This window comes from Dermacentor andersoni, chromosome 4 (assembly GCF_023375885.2).
Source record: "Dermacentor andersoni chromosome 4, qqDerAnde1_hic_scaffold, whole genome shotgun sequence".
Lineage (NCBI taxonomy): Eukaryota > Metazoa > Arthropoda > Arachnida > Ixodida > Ixodidae > Dermacentor > Dermacentor andersoni.
Window position 1 is genome coordinate 60372369 of NC_092817.1, and position 17556 is coordinate 60389924.

At 45.2% G+C, this 17556-nt stretch overlaps 2 protein-coding genes across 2 annotated transcripts; one reads left to right on the forward strand and one right to left on the reverse strand.

Annotated features, from left to right (window-relative positions):
* The first annotated feature begins 94 nt into the window (after positions 1 to 94).
* blp (mitochondrial import inner membrane translocase subunit Tim16) lies at positions 95 to 9931 on the forward strand. Its single transcript, XM_055073841.2, has 5 exons — positions 95 to 251; positions 401 to 485; positions 567 to 658; positions 5594 to 5713; positions 9740 to 9931. The coding sequence occupies exons 1-5, from the start codon at positions 249 to 251 to the stop codon at positions 9833 to 9835; spliced, it is 396 nt and encodes a 131-aa protein (XP_054929816.1). The 5' UTR covers positions 95 to 248; the 3' UTR covers positions 9836 to 9931.
* A 4017-nt stretch (positions 9932 to 13948) lies between these two features.
* LOC126536178 (uncharacterized) lies at positions 13949 to 15018 on the reverse strand. Its single transcript, XM_050183061.3, has one exon. The coding sequence runs from the start codon at positions 14443 to 14445 to the stop codon at positions 14095 to 14097; it is 351 nt and encodes a 116-aa protein (XP_050039018.1). The 5' UTR covers positions 14446 to 15018; the 3' UTR covers positions 13949 to 14094.
* Positions 15019 to 17556: the final 2538 nt, after the last annotated feature.

Sequence of the window (17556 nt, forward strand, 5' to 3'; positions counted from 1 at the left end):
CCTTCAACGGCGAAAAAAAGTGCGTGGCAAAGTCTCCGGCTTGGCACCATTGCGTCACCTTTGTGCATGCTAGGCGTGTCTGTCGACATCATAGTCGACATCGACATCCATCTAACATGGCGATCTCCATGTGCGTTTTGTCGGTGGCCATGACTTCGTAATGAAACTTCGTTTGATTCTGCAGAAGCCTGTTGATTTCGTGCCATCGGCGCAGATATACGGACACCATATTGTACGGAGATACGGAAATGGTAATGCCCTTAATTTTGTTGCCGGCGCAGTCAACTGTAACGATTATCGGCCTTCGTAGTGACGTGCCTTGCCGTGGCTCGCATTTTCTAACAAAGGTCGTTCTTCGCAGTTGTTCGAAGTTGCACTTGATCCTTCTGTTTTGCTGCAGGCAAAATATTTGGCACAAGTCATTGTTGTCGGAGCCCAGGTCGTCGCAAGAGCGTTTGCTCGCGCCTTGCAGCAGGAATACGCGGGTGAGCTGATCAACTGCGTATAGTTTGGCTACTTTCGTGCGCTCTGAATTTGTAGTATCTATTACTAATTGTCGTTTTCAGCAAGCCAAGCTGCTGCGAGAAATGCTAGCGCTGGGAGAGGCGACACTACCCAGAGGGCTGCCGCTAGTGTCAAGCTAGGCATGAGCCTACAGGTACGTATTTACTGCCCCCCTTTGCGTTGCCCACAACATGTAATAAACTGCCGTTTTCTCTCTCGAAGGAGGGTGCAGAGCTTTAAGAGGTTTGCAAGGTCCATGCTATCTGGCAATGCCTGTTAGTAGTGGCAACCGTAGAGGGATTTCACGTAGGTTCGACTGTTTTTCAAATTGAGCAATACATCTTATGAACAAACATAGGCAGTGGTTGCCATGCCTCGTCCCAGGAGAGAGGACTAGACTAGAGAACTTTCTAAGAATTTCCGGCCAGACTGATCAAATACGGAGGTATCGTTGGCTTATGGATAACAGTTTCTATACTGCTACAATTTTAGCGTAAGGAGGGCCTGCACAATTACGTTTAGGTGCCCTCGTGTACCATATGGCAGTTTCTTCGAAGTAAAACACATACACGCACGCACACACGCATTTGCTTAGCATTGTTTGCTAATAATGCTTCTACAGGGGCTAGCTTGTATGAAGACTTGGCTACATGCGCTGCTTAAGGTAAGACGAAGGATTGACTAGGAACAAGAAGAAACACCCTCAAGGTGAAATGCGAACTCACAACAAGTTTATTAAAGCGAAGCTTTCTTTGCCGCTTCCTTTGAATTTCCCACCGCTGTGACTGCTGCTGTCTGGCACACTGCGTCGGAGAGGGGGGGGCGGGATGGGAGTTCAGAGCCTGTGTATACATGACAGGAGCGAGTCGGATAGGAAAGGCGGTGCAAGAAATTCTTTTGGGCCCCACTGCATTGAATGTGCACAATGCCCTCTGGAGCTCCCTGGGCGTTGCAGCATTACCCTCTTGACAGCTGAGATTATCCGTAACTCCCCTCCATTGCATAAACTGCAGAGCTTCCCTTTCTACTAACCTGGGAGTCCAGAGGGGACCTGTATAGAGGAGGGAGGAGAAGAAGCAGTTCCCATACAGGGGGGGAGTGGAAAGTGACTTGAGAAGGCAAGGAAACCCTACTACTATGGGCACCTTGCAATGAAGTTTGCCTGTACATGTTGTGCCACCTAGCAGCGGTGGCCCGCGGGTAGGCCCTCACTATCATTTCACCATTGTCCGTGGTGTGCTCAGGCTTGCCTGAAAGCCTGCTTTTCCAATTTTCCAATGGATTCACTGCAGCCTTTTGGCAGCTCCTTCGTGAGAAGTGTGAGCAAAAAGAACAAGCACAGATACTGCTGCGTTAAGGATTGTCGCAACCGCGAAGGGGATGTCGGCATCAAACTATACTGCTTCCCTTCAAAACAGGGGGAAGCAACCTGACGGCTGGAGTGGATCGTCGCAATTCGTGTCGGTCTTGCGAATTTCTGTTAAACGAACTAAGACGTAAATGCAAAAAAGAAAGAAAAAGAAATAAAGAAAGAACCAGCAATGGCATCCGTAAGAACACACAATAAAGCGACAACTGCATAAAAACGCGTGAACTGACTCCCGCTGCTGTAAATCAGTTTAGATGTTTAGCTCATCTTGCTCCAAAACAAATGTGCAGTGGTTGTTACGTGTCAACTCTAGCTTCGTAAGCGCTCCATGCTGGAGCTTTGTATGCGCTGTGCTTCTTCCTGCGCCAAGATCAAGACGCGAATGCTGGAACCGAGCTCATTCGTGCCGATGTTTTCTCACGCTTAGAAAACAACAGAACTGAGGTTGGAGTAAACCGCAGCACACATGGAGTATTCGAAAATTAGCATTTCTCTCGCGCACGCTAGCGCATATTTGTTCAGTCTTCACGTTGTTTAGTCTCAGCTGATTGCTCTCTATCATGTTTCAGCGGTAATGCCCTCTCACATTCGAGCCTGAACGACAATACCAGAGTATGCTCGAGGCACTTTGTCAACGGAGAAAAAATCACTTACCTGCCAATTGGCCAAAACCTCTGCAATTGTGAGGTGCAAGGCACGCTCCTAGTAATGAAGCGACAAATGACAGCTGAAACAAGTCCACGGTCGTATTTACTCACTTAAGCGGCATAAAATAACAATTTGTTAACTCACTTTGAGTTCGACGTCATAAGCATGCTTGCTTTGTTGTGACAAACACTTCGCGAGCTGCAGTGGTTGCTTAGTGGCTATGTTGTAGGGCTGCTAAGCACGAAGTCGCGGGATCAAATCCCAGCCAAGACGGCCGAATTTCGATGGGGCCGAAATACCAAAACACCTGTGTAATTAGATTTAGGGCCACGTTAAAGAATGCCAGGTGGTTCAAATTATTCTGGAGTCCCCCACCACGGCATGCCTCCTAATCAGATTGTGGTTTTGGCACCTAAAACAGCGTAATTTAATTTAAGCACCTGGCTGTGATGTTCGTGCTGTTTACTTCTTTGACACGATATACATGGTTGTAGTCGTAAATTTGATGTCCTTTCTCAAGCATCGGTGGTCCAAAATGGGCCTCGATGTTTTCAATTGCCTTAAAACTGCAATTTAGGACGTCCGACAGGTTTCAAACGAGCACCACAAAAGCATGCCTCCGTAGCAGTGGCCGCCTCGGTGTTTCGTGCAACTGACACGGTGGCGCTGACGGCTGAGCCGATCACTGCGCCGCCTCACCATTGCAAAGAGCCCATACGGCAGCAGTTGCTGGGGAACTGGATAGGCTCAAGTTCAAGGCACGGTGCAGTACGTTGCTGCTATCTCAGAAAAAAATAAATAACCATGCAAATATGTCAAGCGGACAAATTACGCAGGGCGTGCAGAAGCAGAGCCGCATTAATTAAAGTGAACCACAGGGTCCAGGCGACCTTACAGAAGTGGTTGACCGTCCAATCAACACTTTTGTGCCCGCCGCAGTAGCTTAGTGGCTATGGCATTGCTAGAGGTCACGGATTTGATCCCGAATGTGGCAGCCGCATTTTGCCTGGGGCGAAATAAAAAACGCACATGCACTTAGATTTTGAGACATGTTAAAGAACATCACAGTGTCAAAATTAATCCAGAGTGCGCCACTGTGGCATGCCTCATGATCTGATTGTGGTTTTGGCACGTACAGCCCCGTAATCCAATTCAAGTTGAAAGCTTCTGCCACGATGTGGTGTGCCATTTGAGGCAATTAGAATGCTCAACCCTCTCGGAGGTTATAAAATATGGTGCACAACAGCGCCTCGAGCAAAGTCTCTCCCTTTGTGTTCTGTGTACTACGCAGACAAGCAGCAGTGGCGCACGCAAGGTAAGGTTTAACGTCAACGCCACCTAAATGTTTAAGAAATTACATTTTTGCCGTCAACATCACCGCTAATTATCGTCAATAAGCGCAACCAGCAGAGAAAGCTTTGATTACATCGATTACCACAGTGCGTGGGATCTGCATAATTTTTTTCTTGTCGGCATTCATCATACGTAGACATCTAAAACCATATATAACGCAAGAAACATAACCATGCTGCTGCTTGTTCCTAACCAGTTCTTCTTAACTCAAACAGCATGTGTAGCTGTAACTGTATGTGCACTTTGAGGTTTTACCTGCCATGGTTCCCTAATCTTCCATCACTTGTCACACCTGTTGTAACAGTAATGATCATTGTAAATATGTGCATATTTATAAAGCTATAACGCACTCGGGAAGTGGATTAGATGTGCAAATGAAAACATGAAGATGTATTGAATACTGATGAAGAATAAATACACTAAAGAACGGAAAAACACAGTGCAAATTGGACATCAGTTACATAAGACAAAGGCTAGAGATGCAAGACACATGTCTTATGAACAATTAACTGACATGGAGTTTAGGGTTTCATTGTTTGAGCTGGCAGGAGAGGAACTAGGTACAGGAGGGTTGCTAATCCATCTTTGTAATGAAACAACTGTTTATTTCGGTGCTCTACAAAATCTGGTGGTTGCCGATCAGCACTGCACAAAAGAATGTTCATTCTCTAGAATGCATGCAACGGTGCACATCGGTGGGGGGCCTTAAGTTGCTCCCAGTGTAGGAGTAATGTGATATGTCGCCTGGGTAAGCTGAGGCTCCTACTCCTGCGCAATGTGCCGGCCAGGCAGTCCTTCTTTTTGGACAATTTAATGGCGTTGGCCACAGAGCTGGGTGGTTTGGTTCTATTGAAACTCACGACTTCCTTTAATGGCGTGTATGTATATGGACATGTATCAGTTGCAGCCCAAAAAATTGCGCAGATTGGCACTGGCAACAAAGCGTTAATGTGGCTGGACAGGAAAGTGGGAGATGGTTCTGGTGGTGATTTCAAAGCGGCAGTTGGCATTGCCCATGTGCTACACATCTGTAAAAAATATCCAGCACGTGTAGAGGTGCAGACGTGGTAGCAACCACTTAAGTCAATGGCGTTTCTTCTGCTGCCGACTGCCACATCTGCCTTTCACCTTTCTGGTGTTGGTCTTCTCTACTTGTAAAGTTCTTTTTTTTTTTTTTTTTTCTACGAGCATGGACGTTTTAAGCTTGAGCATTGTCATCTTTGCTTGGCCACCGACGCTGTTGGCTGCTCATATTAATTTCTTTATGAGGTAGACTTTCTGATAGCCAAACAGGCTGTGCTGAAAGCTTCTGGCACAGCAAATGCATAAATTGAATGTTGCGAAAGTGCTTAGTGAGTGACCATGAGAAGCAGCACCGCATAGCTTTTTTTTCATGCTCCTGGCATCATTTGTGATGAAGCAAACTAAAAATAAGCGGTGCTGCTGAAGTTATTGTTCTTACAGGGGTCACTGTTGTCAAGCGCACATCTGATTGTCATCGGTTGATTGGCCTGCAGTTCTATCCACTTTTCACTGTGAAGTGGCCTGGAGCTGACCCTGATCTTTAGCTAACAACACTGCACATTATGCTTATCAAAGTGTCATCTTAGAACTTGTTTACACCAAAGATTAATGCAGGATAAAATTAGTTCTTTTGTTCATGAAAATATTTGCGTTGTTAAATGCAGCTGTGAATGGAACATATTCTCTCATTTACAGGAAGCAATGCAGATTTTGAATGTCGACAAAGCTGACCCTGAGCTAGTGGAGAAAAACTACAAGCATTTGTTTGAAGTAAATGACAAGTCAAAAGGTGGCTCGTTTTACATTCAATCAAAAGTAAGTTTTTTTCTCCGCCTGAGTTTTTTCAGGGTGTGAACTTTATCAGCATATTTGTGTGAGCTGCCTGCCCCCTTCTCTGATAACCCACTTATGGTAAGATTGCTAATAAAGTTAGGCCATAATACTTTGTTTCATTGATGTAAGAGAATGGCATTGGTGAGACTGCATATATGCATAGTTATCACATTATTTGCATTTACTCATTGTAGCATGCTCATTCACACTCAGTTTAGCAGTAATAGAAATGCCTTTTCCCAGACTCTGCAAATTTTAGCAGTTGAGAAAAAATTACATAAGCACATGTCACAGGTGATTCTTATTTCAGCTTCAGGTAAATCTTGTCATCTGAAAGCAATGAAATTCTTCTTTCCTGAATTCAGCAATCTCGGACTCTGTTGTCACGAGCATACCTTTATTGTCATTCAGTCATTTACGGGTGAAATCCATTTTACCACACTCACTGCAACGCACACACATTGTTGGGCCACAACTTTCTTGAGCATTTAAAACTTTAGTGCCATGAATTGCATGTTTCATGTGGGCAGAAATTTGAGGCGTAAAAGAATTGCAGTCTATACAAAAGAAATTACAATACGTAAAATGCTGAAGTGCTTAGGTAATCTATGCTCTGAATTATTGAGGCAGAGAGCTGAGTTGTGCAATAGACAAAAGCTAAACAGTGATTGCCAACTTTTAGCTGCAGATACTTGTAGGCTATAATTCAGCTACAGATACTATAGGTATTATTTTTCCCACATGTTAATGCGACATCTTTCATGCTGTACATAACTGTATTCCCTCAAATTACCATAACTTACTCTGTGTATAAGGTGTACCTTGTGGCTCTTGACTGGCACAATGCAATGTGACTGAAGTGCAGAATGACATAAATGGCTCATTCATTGTTTGCCGCTAATTCTCTGCAACGCTGCAGTTGAATGGAAGGATCATGGAGCTCAGAATGGGCAAACCTCTCTTGCTCGTGTAAGATGCACAGCCTGTTGTTCCTGTTTCGCTTCTACTGCCCTGCTCAAAGTGGTGAGGCAGAGTGCAGTAATGATTAATTGCAAGCAGCACCACTTAAAAGCAGCAAAACTTCCCATTGGCTCTGACGCCACATCACGAGCACATCTCACATGCTCGTGACGCTGGAACGCGCTTGCTAGCTCAGGCCTTGGGCCTTGACAGAGTGGAGTGGGTGAAAGGGACCATCTGCAGTGACTGTATTGCGTGACGGCAGAGGGCATCGCCGCAACACCACGTCACCCTCGCTTTCATTCTTGGAAGTCTGTGTTATCCACACGTTTCTTGTCCACGCAAGCTCATGCCTGCATTCTAATTGCACCTCGGTAAAGCCAAATCAAAATGCGCCAAGCGTCTCAACGTGCTTGCTTGCCTGTGAGGAGTTCATAACTTGAAGGACCGCTCAGCAGCGTTCAAATGGACATTAATGCTTTCGCATTCACCAATCATAAGAAGTGCTTAGGTGTCCTCAGGTTTTCTTTTTTTTAGGGCCACCATCTTTGCTATAGATTTATTATCAGCATATCAAAGAAGAGCAAAATGAATTGTGATAACACACATGCACCCAAGTTATCAGTTGCAGCAACTTCAAAATACAAGCATAATTAGAGTGCCCATCAACTTGAACTTTTGTGGCTCTTGATGCCACAGTTCACTCTCTTCTGACATAGGACTGCAGTATCCCAAGCAGCAGGGCATTGATGTTACATAGCACAAGTTGGTGCACCATGGTTGCCAAGCCTGCTCAGCTTGCTGACAGTGTTATTTCTATGGTTTACCACAGCTTCTGCAAGGTGGATCTTGCATGTGCTTGTTGATGGTGTAATGTTTATGATTACAGTACCTCCTACATATCTGTCATGTTTAGAAGATGGTTAAGGTCACTGTAAAGGCTTAACACCATAGTTCTTTCACAGTACTCGCAAATTTGTGCGAACGTGAATTGCACATAACCAATTATAATGCTGCAGATGGACGTAGAGTATGTTGAACAAAGTGCACGAGAAAACAGCATTGTAATGATGCTATTGATGATGCTCAACAAGCTTTTTTGGGAGTGTTGCAGGGTCTCTAAGAAGACAAGTGCAACAAAATATCACTTTGGCTAAATGAGTAGTACTATATATTATTAGAGTGACCTTGATAGTAATTATCTGCATATCTTATTAACAGCCTTTAAATAGCTTCTAAGCAGACAACGCATGCAAATGCTGGTTAGCGAATGCTTCATGAATAACAACACATCCCCTTTGAGATGTTTCATTAGATTGTGGACAGCTGCAGATGCTGTCTAATCTCAGAGGTCATATCAAAGGGCCATGCTGGTGCACAATATTCTGGGCTGTGCGTCACTTCCAGCAAGTGGTAACAGCGGCGATTTTTGTTCTTCCAGTTACGACATTTAAAATGTCTACTTTTATTAGCTTTTTATGAAGCATCCTCTCATATGTCAAACGTAAAATTTTGTAGAGACACTGCTCTATGTCGACACCATCTGAAATTAGGCTTTTTACATCATTCAAAATTTCTTTGCAGTTGTCCTTTAAGACAAGGGCACCAAAAAAAGCGCAGGACACGTGCTGAATGTGTCAGCATGTGTCCTATGAGTTTTTGATTTGGTGTCCTTGTTTTAGGTTCTTCTACTGGCAATAATGCATTGTTACCAACTAGTAACCCAGTTTGTCACTTACTGCTTTTATGAAACTCCTCCCAATTTTTAATGCCCGTTGTGATAGTAATGTGAAATTTTGTACAAGAATGTCATGTTTTGTCTTAATGTATTTTAGCAAGCGAGTGCACATGCACGCACACAGACATAAATGACAATAAAATGGTCAAAATAAAACTTGGACAGTGCAAATATTGACAAAGCAAATTCTTCGTCAATATTGGCATTGTCCAGCTTTTTTTTTCTTTGTTCTTAGCTCTGGTTTGGTGCAGTGCAATTTTAACATATCTAAACCTGCAATTCTTCAATTTCAAAGATTTTTCATTTAAGCACCATGGTAGTCATCGTATTCAGAGAGTAAAGAGATTCTTCTCAAGCGTTTCGTCACATGAAAAAAAATTGTGCCTAGGCTTAACACACCAAAGCATTTAAGAAGCACGAGGTTTACTTTAGCTGCTTGAAAGTTGTACTAGCGGCTAGTGCCAGTCATTTTTGTATCCTGGCCTGCCCTAATGCTGCTGGGGCACTGTGCATTCCATAGTTCTACATGCTAGTGTGATGCAGGCATATGGACATGACTGCGTAAACTGAGTTAGTTGTGAGAAGAGATGGGCTTTCAGCTGTATAACATTGCTATTGGTTGAAACTGATGCTGTCACAAGCTTCACAAATGCGATTTTTTAGCTTGGTCAGCATAGCTTTCATGTTCAATTTTAAAAGTGCAGTTCTGCATCGCACTTTGCATAGCACAGTCTGTTATTTCAAGTTTGCACTATACACCCTTGTGGCATAATGGAATACCTACTAGCCCAGTCCAGCACCCTTCTCAGCATAGAAGTTGCCAGTGGAAAGGTTTGATATAACGTCAGGTTTATAAAGCAGCTTGTTTAGCATATGCTCAATACTGTAAAGGTGTAATAATTGTGAAGATTTGACATCTAAAAAATGCATTTGTGTGTGAGGGAAGCGGCAATGAAGGGCTCTGGATTAATACTGTCGATCTGGGTTTCTGCAGCATGTGTGGAGATCTCAATACAGGGGAGCCTTTATACTCCAGCTTAATGGAATGCACTGAAGCTAGTAATGCATAGTTCCTTACCTCTTCCTGAAGAGTCGGGCAAATCAGTCCCCTCCAACCTGATGAACTTTTTGTTTGCTCACTGTAGTTCAGTAGACTAGAGTGCTCTTGGCATTGTGCTGTACATGCTCTGCAGGACATTCATTGGAATGAAGTATGTCTGTCTTGTACACTCCTCACCTGCTTACCTTAGTAGTTGTGTGCTGACAATCAGTGTGGATGAAACAGGTTTCTCAATTTCGTTGTCTTCTAGGTGTACAGAGCAAAAGAACGCCTTGATGAAGAGTTTAAGCTTCAGCAGGAACAAGAAAGGAAAAAGAAGCAGCGACAGCAAGCTGAAAACACATGAGAATGACACCCATCATAGTAGCATTGTACAGAACACAATATACGAACGGATTTTCGCATAGCAAGAAAGTAAATGACATAGTAGCATTACCGATAACACTGCCGTGTGTGTTGTCCTTGGCATGGTAGGTACTAGGGTACAGTTTCTACATCTTTCATATAGTATGTGGCATCGTGCTACTACCTTTGTTTGCCGTCTTCTTGTTTGGTGTACTACGAGGCTCGCTCAAATCACACCCGTGTTTTTTCTTTTTTTTTTTAAGTACAGTCAAACCCGGCTATATCGAACTCGCAAAAAAACGCCTATCAGTTCGATATAGAGCATAATTCGATATAAGCCTGCTAAATGATTGGATGTCATAAAAGCACATACCATTTATAAAATCCCTTTATTGAAGAAACTAGCGTAGTTTCGCATAAATTAGTCCTGCATTTTCTTCTGCTTGGGCAATTTCGCTGCCTGCGACGCACGCACTTCCCCACGTTGTCTAAGGAGTCGGAGCAGCTGAGGCCGCAACCTTCCGCATTCGCGCAGAAGCACCGGACTAATGCGAGTGCACCAATCACTTCGGAGGATGTGGGCAAAGGACAGTAGTTGCTTTCCTCAATGTGCCTACTTTCATTTGTGCTCGGTACGATTTCGGCGATGTAGTCTTCGTTTCCGGGCTCTCCCGTGGTCGCGACACCATCATCTGCACTCACAAACTCGTCCACCGTTGATTCGGATGTCCCGGAAATTTTGACAGCTCGCTCCAAACTTCGGCAACACCGGCAGCGGCTTCGTAAGCATTCGTTAAAATTTACAGTCATCACCGAGCACGCGGAAACCGGAACGTATGAAGAACCCCTCGTACGCGGCCGTGCGTACGCGTCGGCACCGGGTTGCGAGTCTGGCCACTTTCGCCCTTATCGTGCCGAGAGTGCTCCGCGGAATCTTGCACGCTGCGGGAACATCCAACTTCTCATCGCGTTCGACGCAATTTATGATATCGAGCTCCACTACGAAAGGCGAATTCTGCCGCTTCATCACGGCAATACTGCGGGAGACGGCCCACAAGGCGCAAACACGATAAACCAGATAGGCAGCCAAACAACTCGCACTTTCGCCATCTTGCATGAAGACAGCACAAGAGCCTCTGATTGGCTGTCTGAGCGAGCGCTGAGGCGGGCCAGGATCATTTTTTGCTGGGGAGTGTCGATAGATAGTGATCTAAAGAAAGGAAGGACGCTTGATTCTGCAACCCGTGATGGAGCACGGCGAAGCGTCGTCAGGGGAGAGGGAATGGGAAGTGAAAGATGATAGAGAAAGAGGGAGGATGTGGCCTAATAGACTCCACTATGCGCGACAGGGGGAGTGTCGACGGCTCGCCCGAACAGCCCGAGGCAGCGCGGTCACGGTAGGGAGAGCGGTTGGATGGAGCCGCGCCGCCGGGTTTCCCCGCTACCGCGTGGGAAAGCCAACTTCTGGGGGCACTTTCCGCCGCTTGACGTTCGATATATCGGGAGTCACTGCAGTATTTGTTCGATGTAAGCGTAATTATTGCTATATATACTCATTGTAACTATACCGTGACCAGAAATTGTTCGATATATAGAATAATTCGATGTAAACGGGTTCGATATAGTCGGGTTCGACTGTATGCAAATGCATATGCACACTAGTGCAATCTGTTTTCTATTCTTTGACGAGACATTTGCCGGCTATCATGTCATGGTGCGCTGAGGTCGTTTTACACTGGAATTTGACCAAGATGTTGGAGGAGCCTGCGAACACGTTTGTGGAAAAACACAGTGTAATTAAGTTTCTCGCAAACGGAGTAGGACTAAAGCCTACTGAAATTAATGCAAAAGACTAGCATGGTGACAGGACACTAAGCTGTAGCACAATGTTTGAGTGGTGCAATTTGTTTCGAGGCAGCTGGACGTCAGTGGAAGACAATTCCAGACTATATGGGGGCTCGGTGCTCACTGCTGTGGTTCCCAAAAAGCAGGAAGTGCAGCGTCTAATTCTTAAGAACTTTGCCAGCTTGCTCAAGAGACAGATCTCTCCCAGGAGGCATTCCACACTATAATTCACGAATACCTAATGTTCCACAAAGTTGGTGCATGCTGGGTGCCAAGACAACTTTCCACCTTTGAGCATGATAGGAGACTGTAAACTTGGATCTAGCTCAAGGAGCATTATGACAAGGAAGGCAAGAGTTTTCTTTATTGGATCATCACCTGAGATGAGACATGGGTGCATCATTTCACTCAAAAATAAAAGATGTCAAAACAGGGAAACATGTGGATTCCCCAACACCAAAGAAGTTTTTAGTGACTCAGTCAGCAGAGAAACTCACGGTGACAATTTTTTTTTAACGAATGTGGCATCATTTGTGTTAAATTTTCACCCCACCGGTGAGACCAACAGTGAGTACTACTGTGAGGTTCTCCAATGCACACAGTGCACATGGGAAAAAACAGCCTGGCTTGATTACCGTGGGCATTCTCTTTATCCAGCAGTATGCTTGCCCGTATAAAGTGCAACGCACAGTGTGTACTTTGTGGGATCTCAGTTGGGAGGTACTGCCACATCCTCCATATAGTCCCAACCTCGCTTCAAGTGACTAGTTTGTTTGGACCGCTGCAGTAGTTCTTAAGAGACCAACACTTCTGTAGCGACTATGGGGTCAAGCAGGCTGTCCGTTCAAGGCTGTGACACAAAGAGAAATCTTTATATGCTGCTTCCATGCTCAGTAATATGCTTTGATAAGTGCATCAGTTTCAAGGGGCATTACTTTGAGAAATGAGATCACTTTAACACATCTAAACATGTTTCACAATCCTGAAAAATAAAGTCCCGATTGACTTAAGCACCGTTATTATATTTCGTAAAACAATAAAGTGATGCATCATTGGCATGTAAGCAGAACAAAGCCACTACGTATCTTTCTCGTCACCACCCTGGAAGACCAGTAGGTGTGAGACAACTTGACATATTGTCGGTCAAATGTTCTCTTTACATGGAAATTGCTGTAGCCGTCGGTGAGTAGCCGAAAGTAGCGAGCTTTCGTCAGCCGAAGAGTGGCAGAAACCGTGCTTGTCATAGCGGAAGGTATATGGGCACATATGTCAATGAACGAAAGAGTGAAGGAAGACTGGATAAAAGGAATGGCATGCGATGTTTCCGATGCCTTTGGCATTCTTTTCGCTAATGCATGTGCTAGTGGGCGGTTTCGCCTCAAGCAGCCAGATGCGGGTGGTGATAACTTTATTGAAAATCCGGCAAATTCGTGGCCTGGGCCCGGGTTTAGGCCGCCCCCGAGGTGGTCTGGAGATCCTGTCTCCTCGCAGACTCGCGCGCTTGCTGAATAATACGGTATCGCATGGGCGTCTTTTTTTTTTTTTTTTTTTACTTGCGCTACTAGCAGAACTACAGTGTCGACATTGACCCGGATCGAATTTCTCTATTGCGATTGGCTCCTTCGCATAGGTGTAGGAAAGGGCGCGATCGTTAAATTGCATCCAGACCGCGTTTGAAATTTGATGTCGGTACGCCAAGTCAATGGCCAAGTGCCCCGGGCGACACCGCTATTTCGGTTTTGACAACAGCTGTTTCGTGCTGTCAGGGGGCGCTACCTGTAGCATCTGAAATGTTAGCAATGGCTGCCTTCAAATGCTTGGACGAGCCAGTACGCAGATGAAAGCGTCTGATCGTAAATAAGAGTCCTTGAATGTATTGAAAGGTGCTGGTGAGAGTCTCATTCCGAGTGTTAACTAAAGACTACTCCGAAAGTGCGTCACTGGCGCTATGGAAGACGACGGAACGTCACCGAGTACTTCAAAGACCACTTTGGCGGGTGACGGCGCATCTTGTTCTACGACAGCACAGACTGCGGACGATGCCAAAGACGACGGCGCCAACTGCAGTGCGGAGTATCTTAAGAGTAGTCTGCTCACAGAAGTGCTTAACAAGAAGAAAATGGCCTTGATGCACTCACCTGAAGTTATCAGGTTTCTTCAAGACAAGCAGAGACAGAAACTGAGGCCGAACTCCTCGGGAAATTCGTGAAGCGCGAATATACGTGCGGAACTTGTGCTTGCTACAGCAGTATAATTGATCTCAGCGTGATCGGGTTTTAACACATTTAATACATCACGTGAACTAGGCGGCACAACTGTTGTGATGCGCAAATACAACAGTACACTTGGAGCTGTACACACAGACAAAAAGAAAAATGATGCCGGACTGATGTACAACAGTTCAAGCAATAACAACTAAGGTTTTACATTTTGTAGAGAGTTTTTAACCCTTTCAATCTCGTTGTGCAAATCGTCCCTCACCGACTTGAGGTGCTCGGTTTTCTTCTGCAGCACTTCGGCAAGGCCAGCGATCTTGTCGCTCATTTCCATAAAATGTTTCACTTTCAGAAAAGCAGCGTCGGCCGTCATAGGTCCGTCGCTTTCGTCCGCAGAGGCCACAGCACCGTCAGTGGCCGCATCGAGGTTGCTGCCGTCTGGCAGAAGTGTAAATACGACATCTTCGGAGGCGTTGTTTAAGTCCTCCTGTATCGCTTCGAATGTAGGAGGAGTCGGTCTCGTCGGAAGCGGTGGCTTTCGGCGAAACATCTCGCCCGCACCCAGGACCTATCACCGGCGCAACGTGTGGCGATCTCACGGCTGCACTTCGCTGCTACGAATTCGTGATCGGCTAGACCGGTCGCCGCGGCGTAGCAAAGCAGCGGTGCAAAACACAGAAACGGGCTGCACAAAAGTGCTAACTACATCGGCGCTGGCTTCCTGCCCCTCCGTAACGATTTGTCGTTCTAGCCAGAGCGACTCCAGCCCACCGTGGTTCTGGCTAGAGTGTACTAAATTACGTAAGAGTGGGGCGAGTGGCTGGGGCGGCGCATGCTTTGCGGTGAGGCACGCGACGACGAAAAATATTGTGGCGGCGCTGCGGTCGAAGTGGATTGGGCCGCATCAACGTCGCGCCGTTGGAAACTGCTGGCGATTCTGCTCGGAGGGGTTGTTGGTACTGCTTCGCGCGCTGCTGTTTGCGATCAGACTGCTCAAATGGTGTTTATAATTGGATATGACGTGCATTAATGCCTTAAGAATCGATGCCTTCCTTTCTATTCTTTATTTCATGTTATTGCTTTTTTAATGCCGCTTGGTGACCGCGCGTGCATGCGTTGCGGCCGAATTGTCGGCTTTCATTCTACTATGTTATTGTACGGTTCCCTTAGGAGAATAAATATTTTCCTGTTCTTCAAGCAGTATGTAACACTCGTGTGTATTTTTGCGCATATAGTTTTTCATCAGTAAGTCTTGCGAAATGCAGACGAAAAAAAGAAAGAACATATGTAAACGTCCTGCTTGCCGCTTCAAACAAAGAAAACATATCGGCCCCATCCGGCGCCCTGTACTCAGATAAACGGGAAGTATTCTGATAGAAAAAGAAACTGCAGTGCAACATACCATTCATGTTTCTGTATTCCTCGCGTAACAGAACGCGGAGTAATTGGCACGGGTTCTTTTATTGCGGTCGGCACTTAATTTGGTGCCGAAGACAGATTTAGGTAGCGATTATATATATGCTAATCTTTGGGCCGTAGGCCGTGTGAAATTTTTTGTCCAGTTCATGCTTAACAACAACAACAAAGCTCAGTGTCCTTCCACTCTGTGAAGAAGGATCGGTAGTCGAGATAAGCAAGAGACGTTTAGAGTATTGGTGGAAAAAAATCTGTGCCCTTCCACTCTGTGAAGAAGGATGACCAGCGAAGCTGTCTATGTGGGCCCCTTATGGCGAACTGCACCGCCTCCGCGGGTCGGCCCGGCATTGCACTGTCTTCGGGATCGGCCCACGTATGGGGAGTGCTTAACGCCTGCGTCACCTCCGCCACGGGTCAGCCTGGCATTGCACTATATCTTCGGTATTTTTTCTACACGCGGACGTGATAGTGGGGAAAGCAGCCCTTAACAGCTTCGCTCTTAAGTGGATGGGGCGTTGCGCTGCTAAACTCGATCGAGCTCACGGGTTCGAACCAGGTCGCGGAATTCGATGGGAACGAAATGGAAAAACACTCGTATAATTCTGTTTAGGTGCACGTTAAAGAACCCCAGGTGGGGCGAACTGAATGTCTCATAAGCATATCGTCAGACGTAAAACGCTAGAATTTGTTCAATTAAAGAAAAAAAAAGGAAGAAAGAAGGTAGCTGCGTCCTTCGGCTTTTTTGCAGGTGTGTAAACGAAAGAAATTATTCTCGAGTTTGATTTCTGAGAAAAAACACGTTACGCGTATCTTATATTTCATACCCAAACAAAGCAGCTTCTGCAGTATAAACGGCTGCTTTCAATTGTCCGGTGCACTATCGTAAGGACAATAATGAAACATTTAAATGAATGGCATGCCTCACATACACGTATAGATAATTGTAGATCTGCTGTGTTTGTTGAAGATAAGTGTGGTACCTCACTGGGCACCCAGTTTTAATGGGTTTAGACATGGTGAGACTGTCAAAAAATGTTTTCCTTGCCTGAATCAAGTTTGCAGACTTACAGGCCGTCCCGAAATGCGGCGTTTATATTGAAATGACAGCTAGGAACTTGTTCACCAGAACCGATTAGCACCCGCGTCTTAATTCCCTCGGGAACTGGTGCGCTTCTGCGCAACAACCATGACTCTCCAGCGCCACAATCATTTAGAATAAGAGACCCCACTTGCATCGGCTCCTCACCTTCTAGGCTCCAAAAGTGCTGTTATTCGTTACATTCGAACGCAAACGGCTATTCAATAATTTTTAGTAGTTAATTCTGAAGTCGAATACGATCTGAATAGCCAATACCATTCGAGTCCATATGTTTCTACTTCATTTCGCCTGCTGGCACGTTGAAGGAGATCGTCAGACAAGCCACGGAGATTACTTTGGTAAAGACTTCCCGGTCTCACCGATCGGGTCTGAGTAAATAGGCAATATCTTGTCTCTAACGCTGTTGTTCATTAACGTCCAATGATCGCCTTGATTCCTTTTCTCGGAAAGTCTGTTGGTTCACCTAGGGCCTGGTGCAGCTTTTAAAAGAAACACGCTTATTCCGGAAGGGAGTTCTTACTTCTTCAATCAGTGCATTTAGAATATTTGATAATTTATCTCTCACATATATGTCGTGTATATATATGTCTATGTACCCTTAGATTTACCTAGAAGTACATTGGTCATCTGCATCTCTTCGCGCCACGCAGTTAATGAACCTGGTTTATTTCACTATAATATGTTTTCTTTGATCATTGTCCCTGATCAATATTCCATCAACAAGAAGAGCGCGTCAAATGACACGATATCAATAACATTTTCTTACGTAGCTTCATGTTGCAGATAGGTGGCATCCGTGAAAAAAATTACGTGTTACATTTAGAAAACAATGTTAAAGACACCAGTTCACCTGGCTAAAGCTACAATTTATCAGCCGACAAGAGTTGCGGGCGCACCAATGCAAGTAAAACCATAAAAAATTTTACTGCATAGACTTTTTTCAAGAAAAACTGGGCGTCCCCCAGCGTCCGCGCAAAGAACGCGCGCTCGCTAGCAGACGACGCACTTGACAACGCCAGCAAAATTGAAGACGTCGTGTTGTAAAACAAATGCCTGAGATATGTATACGTAGCAAAAAAGAGGCTAATACAAATCTTCAGTCGAAATAAAGCACTATTATAAGAGCGTACGCACACAATCGGTCTC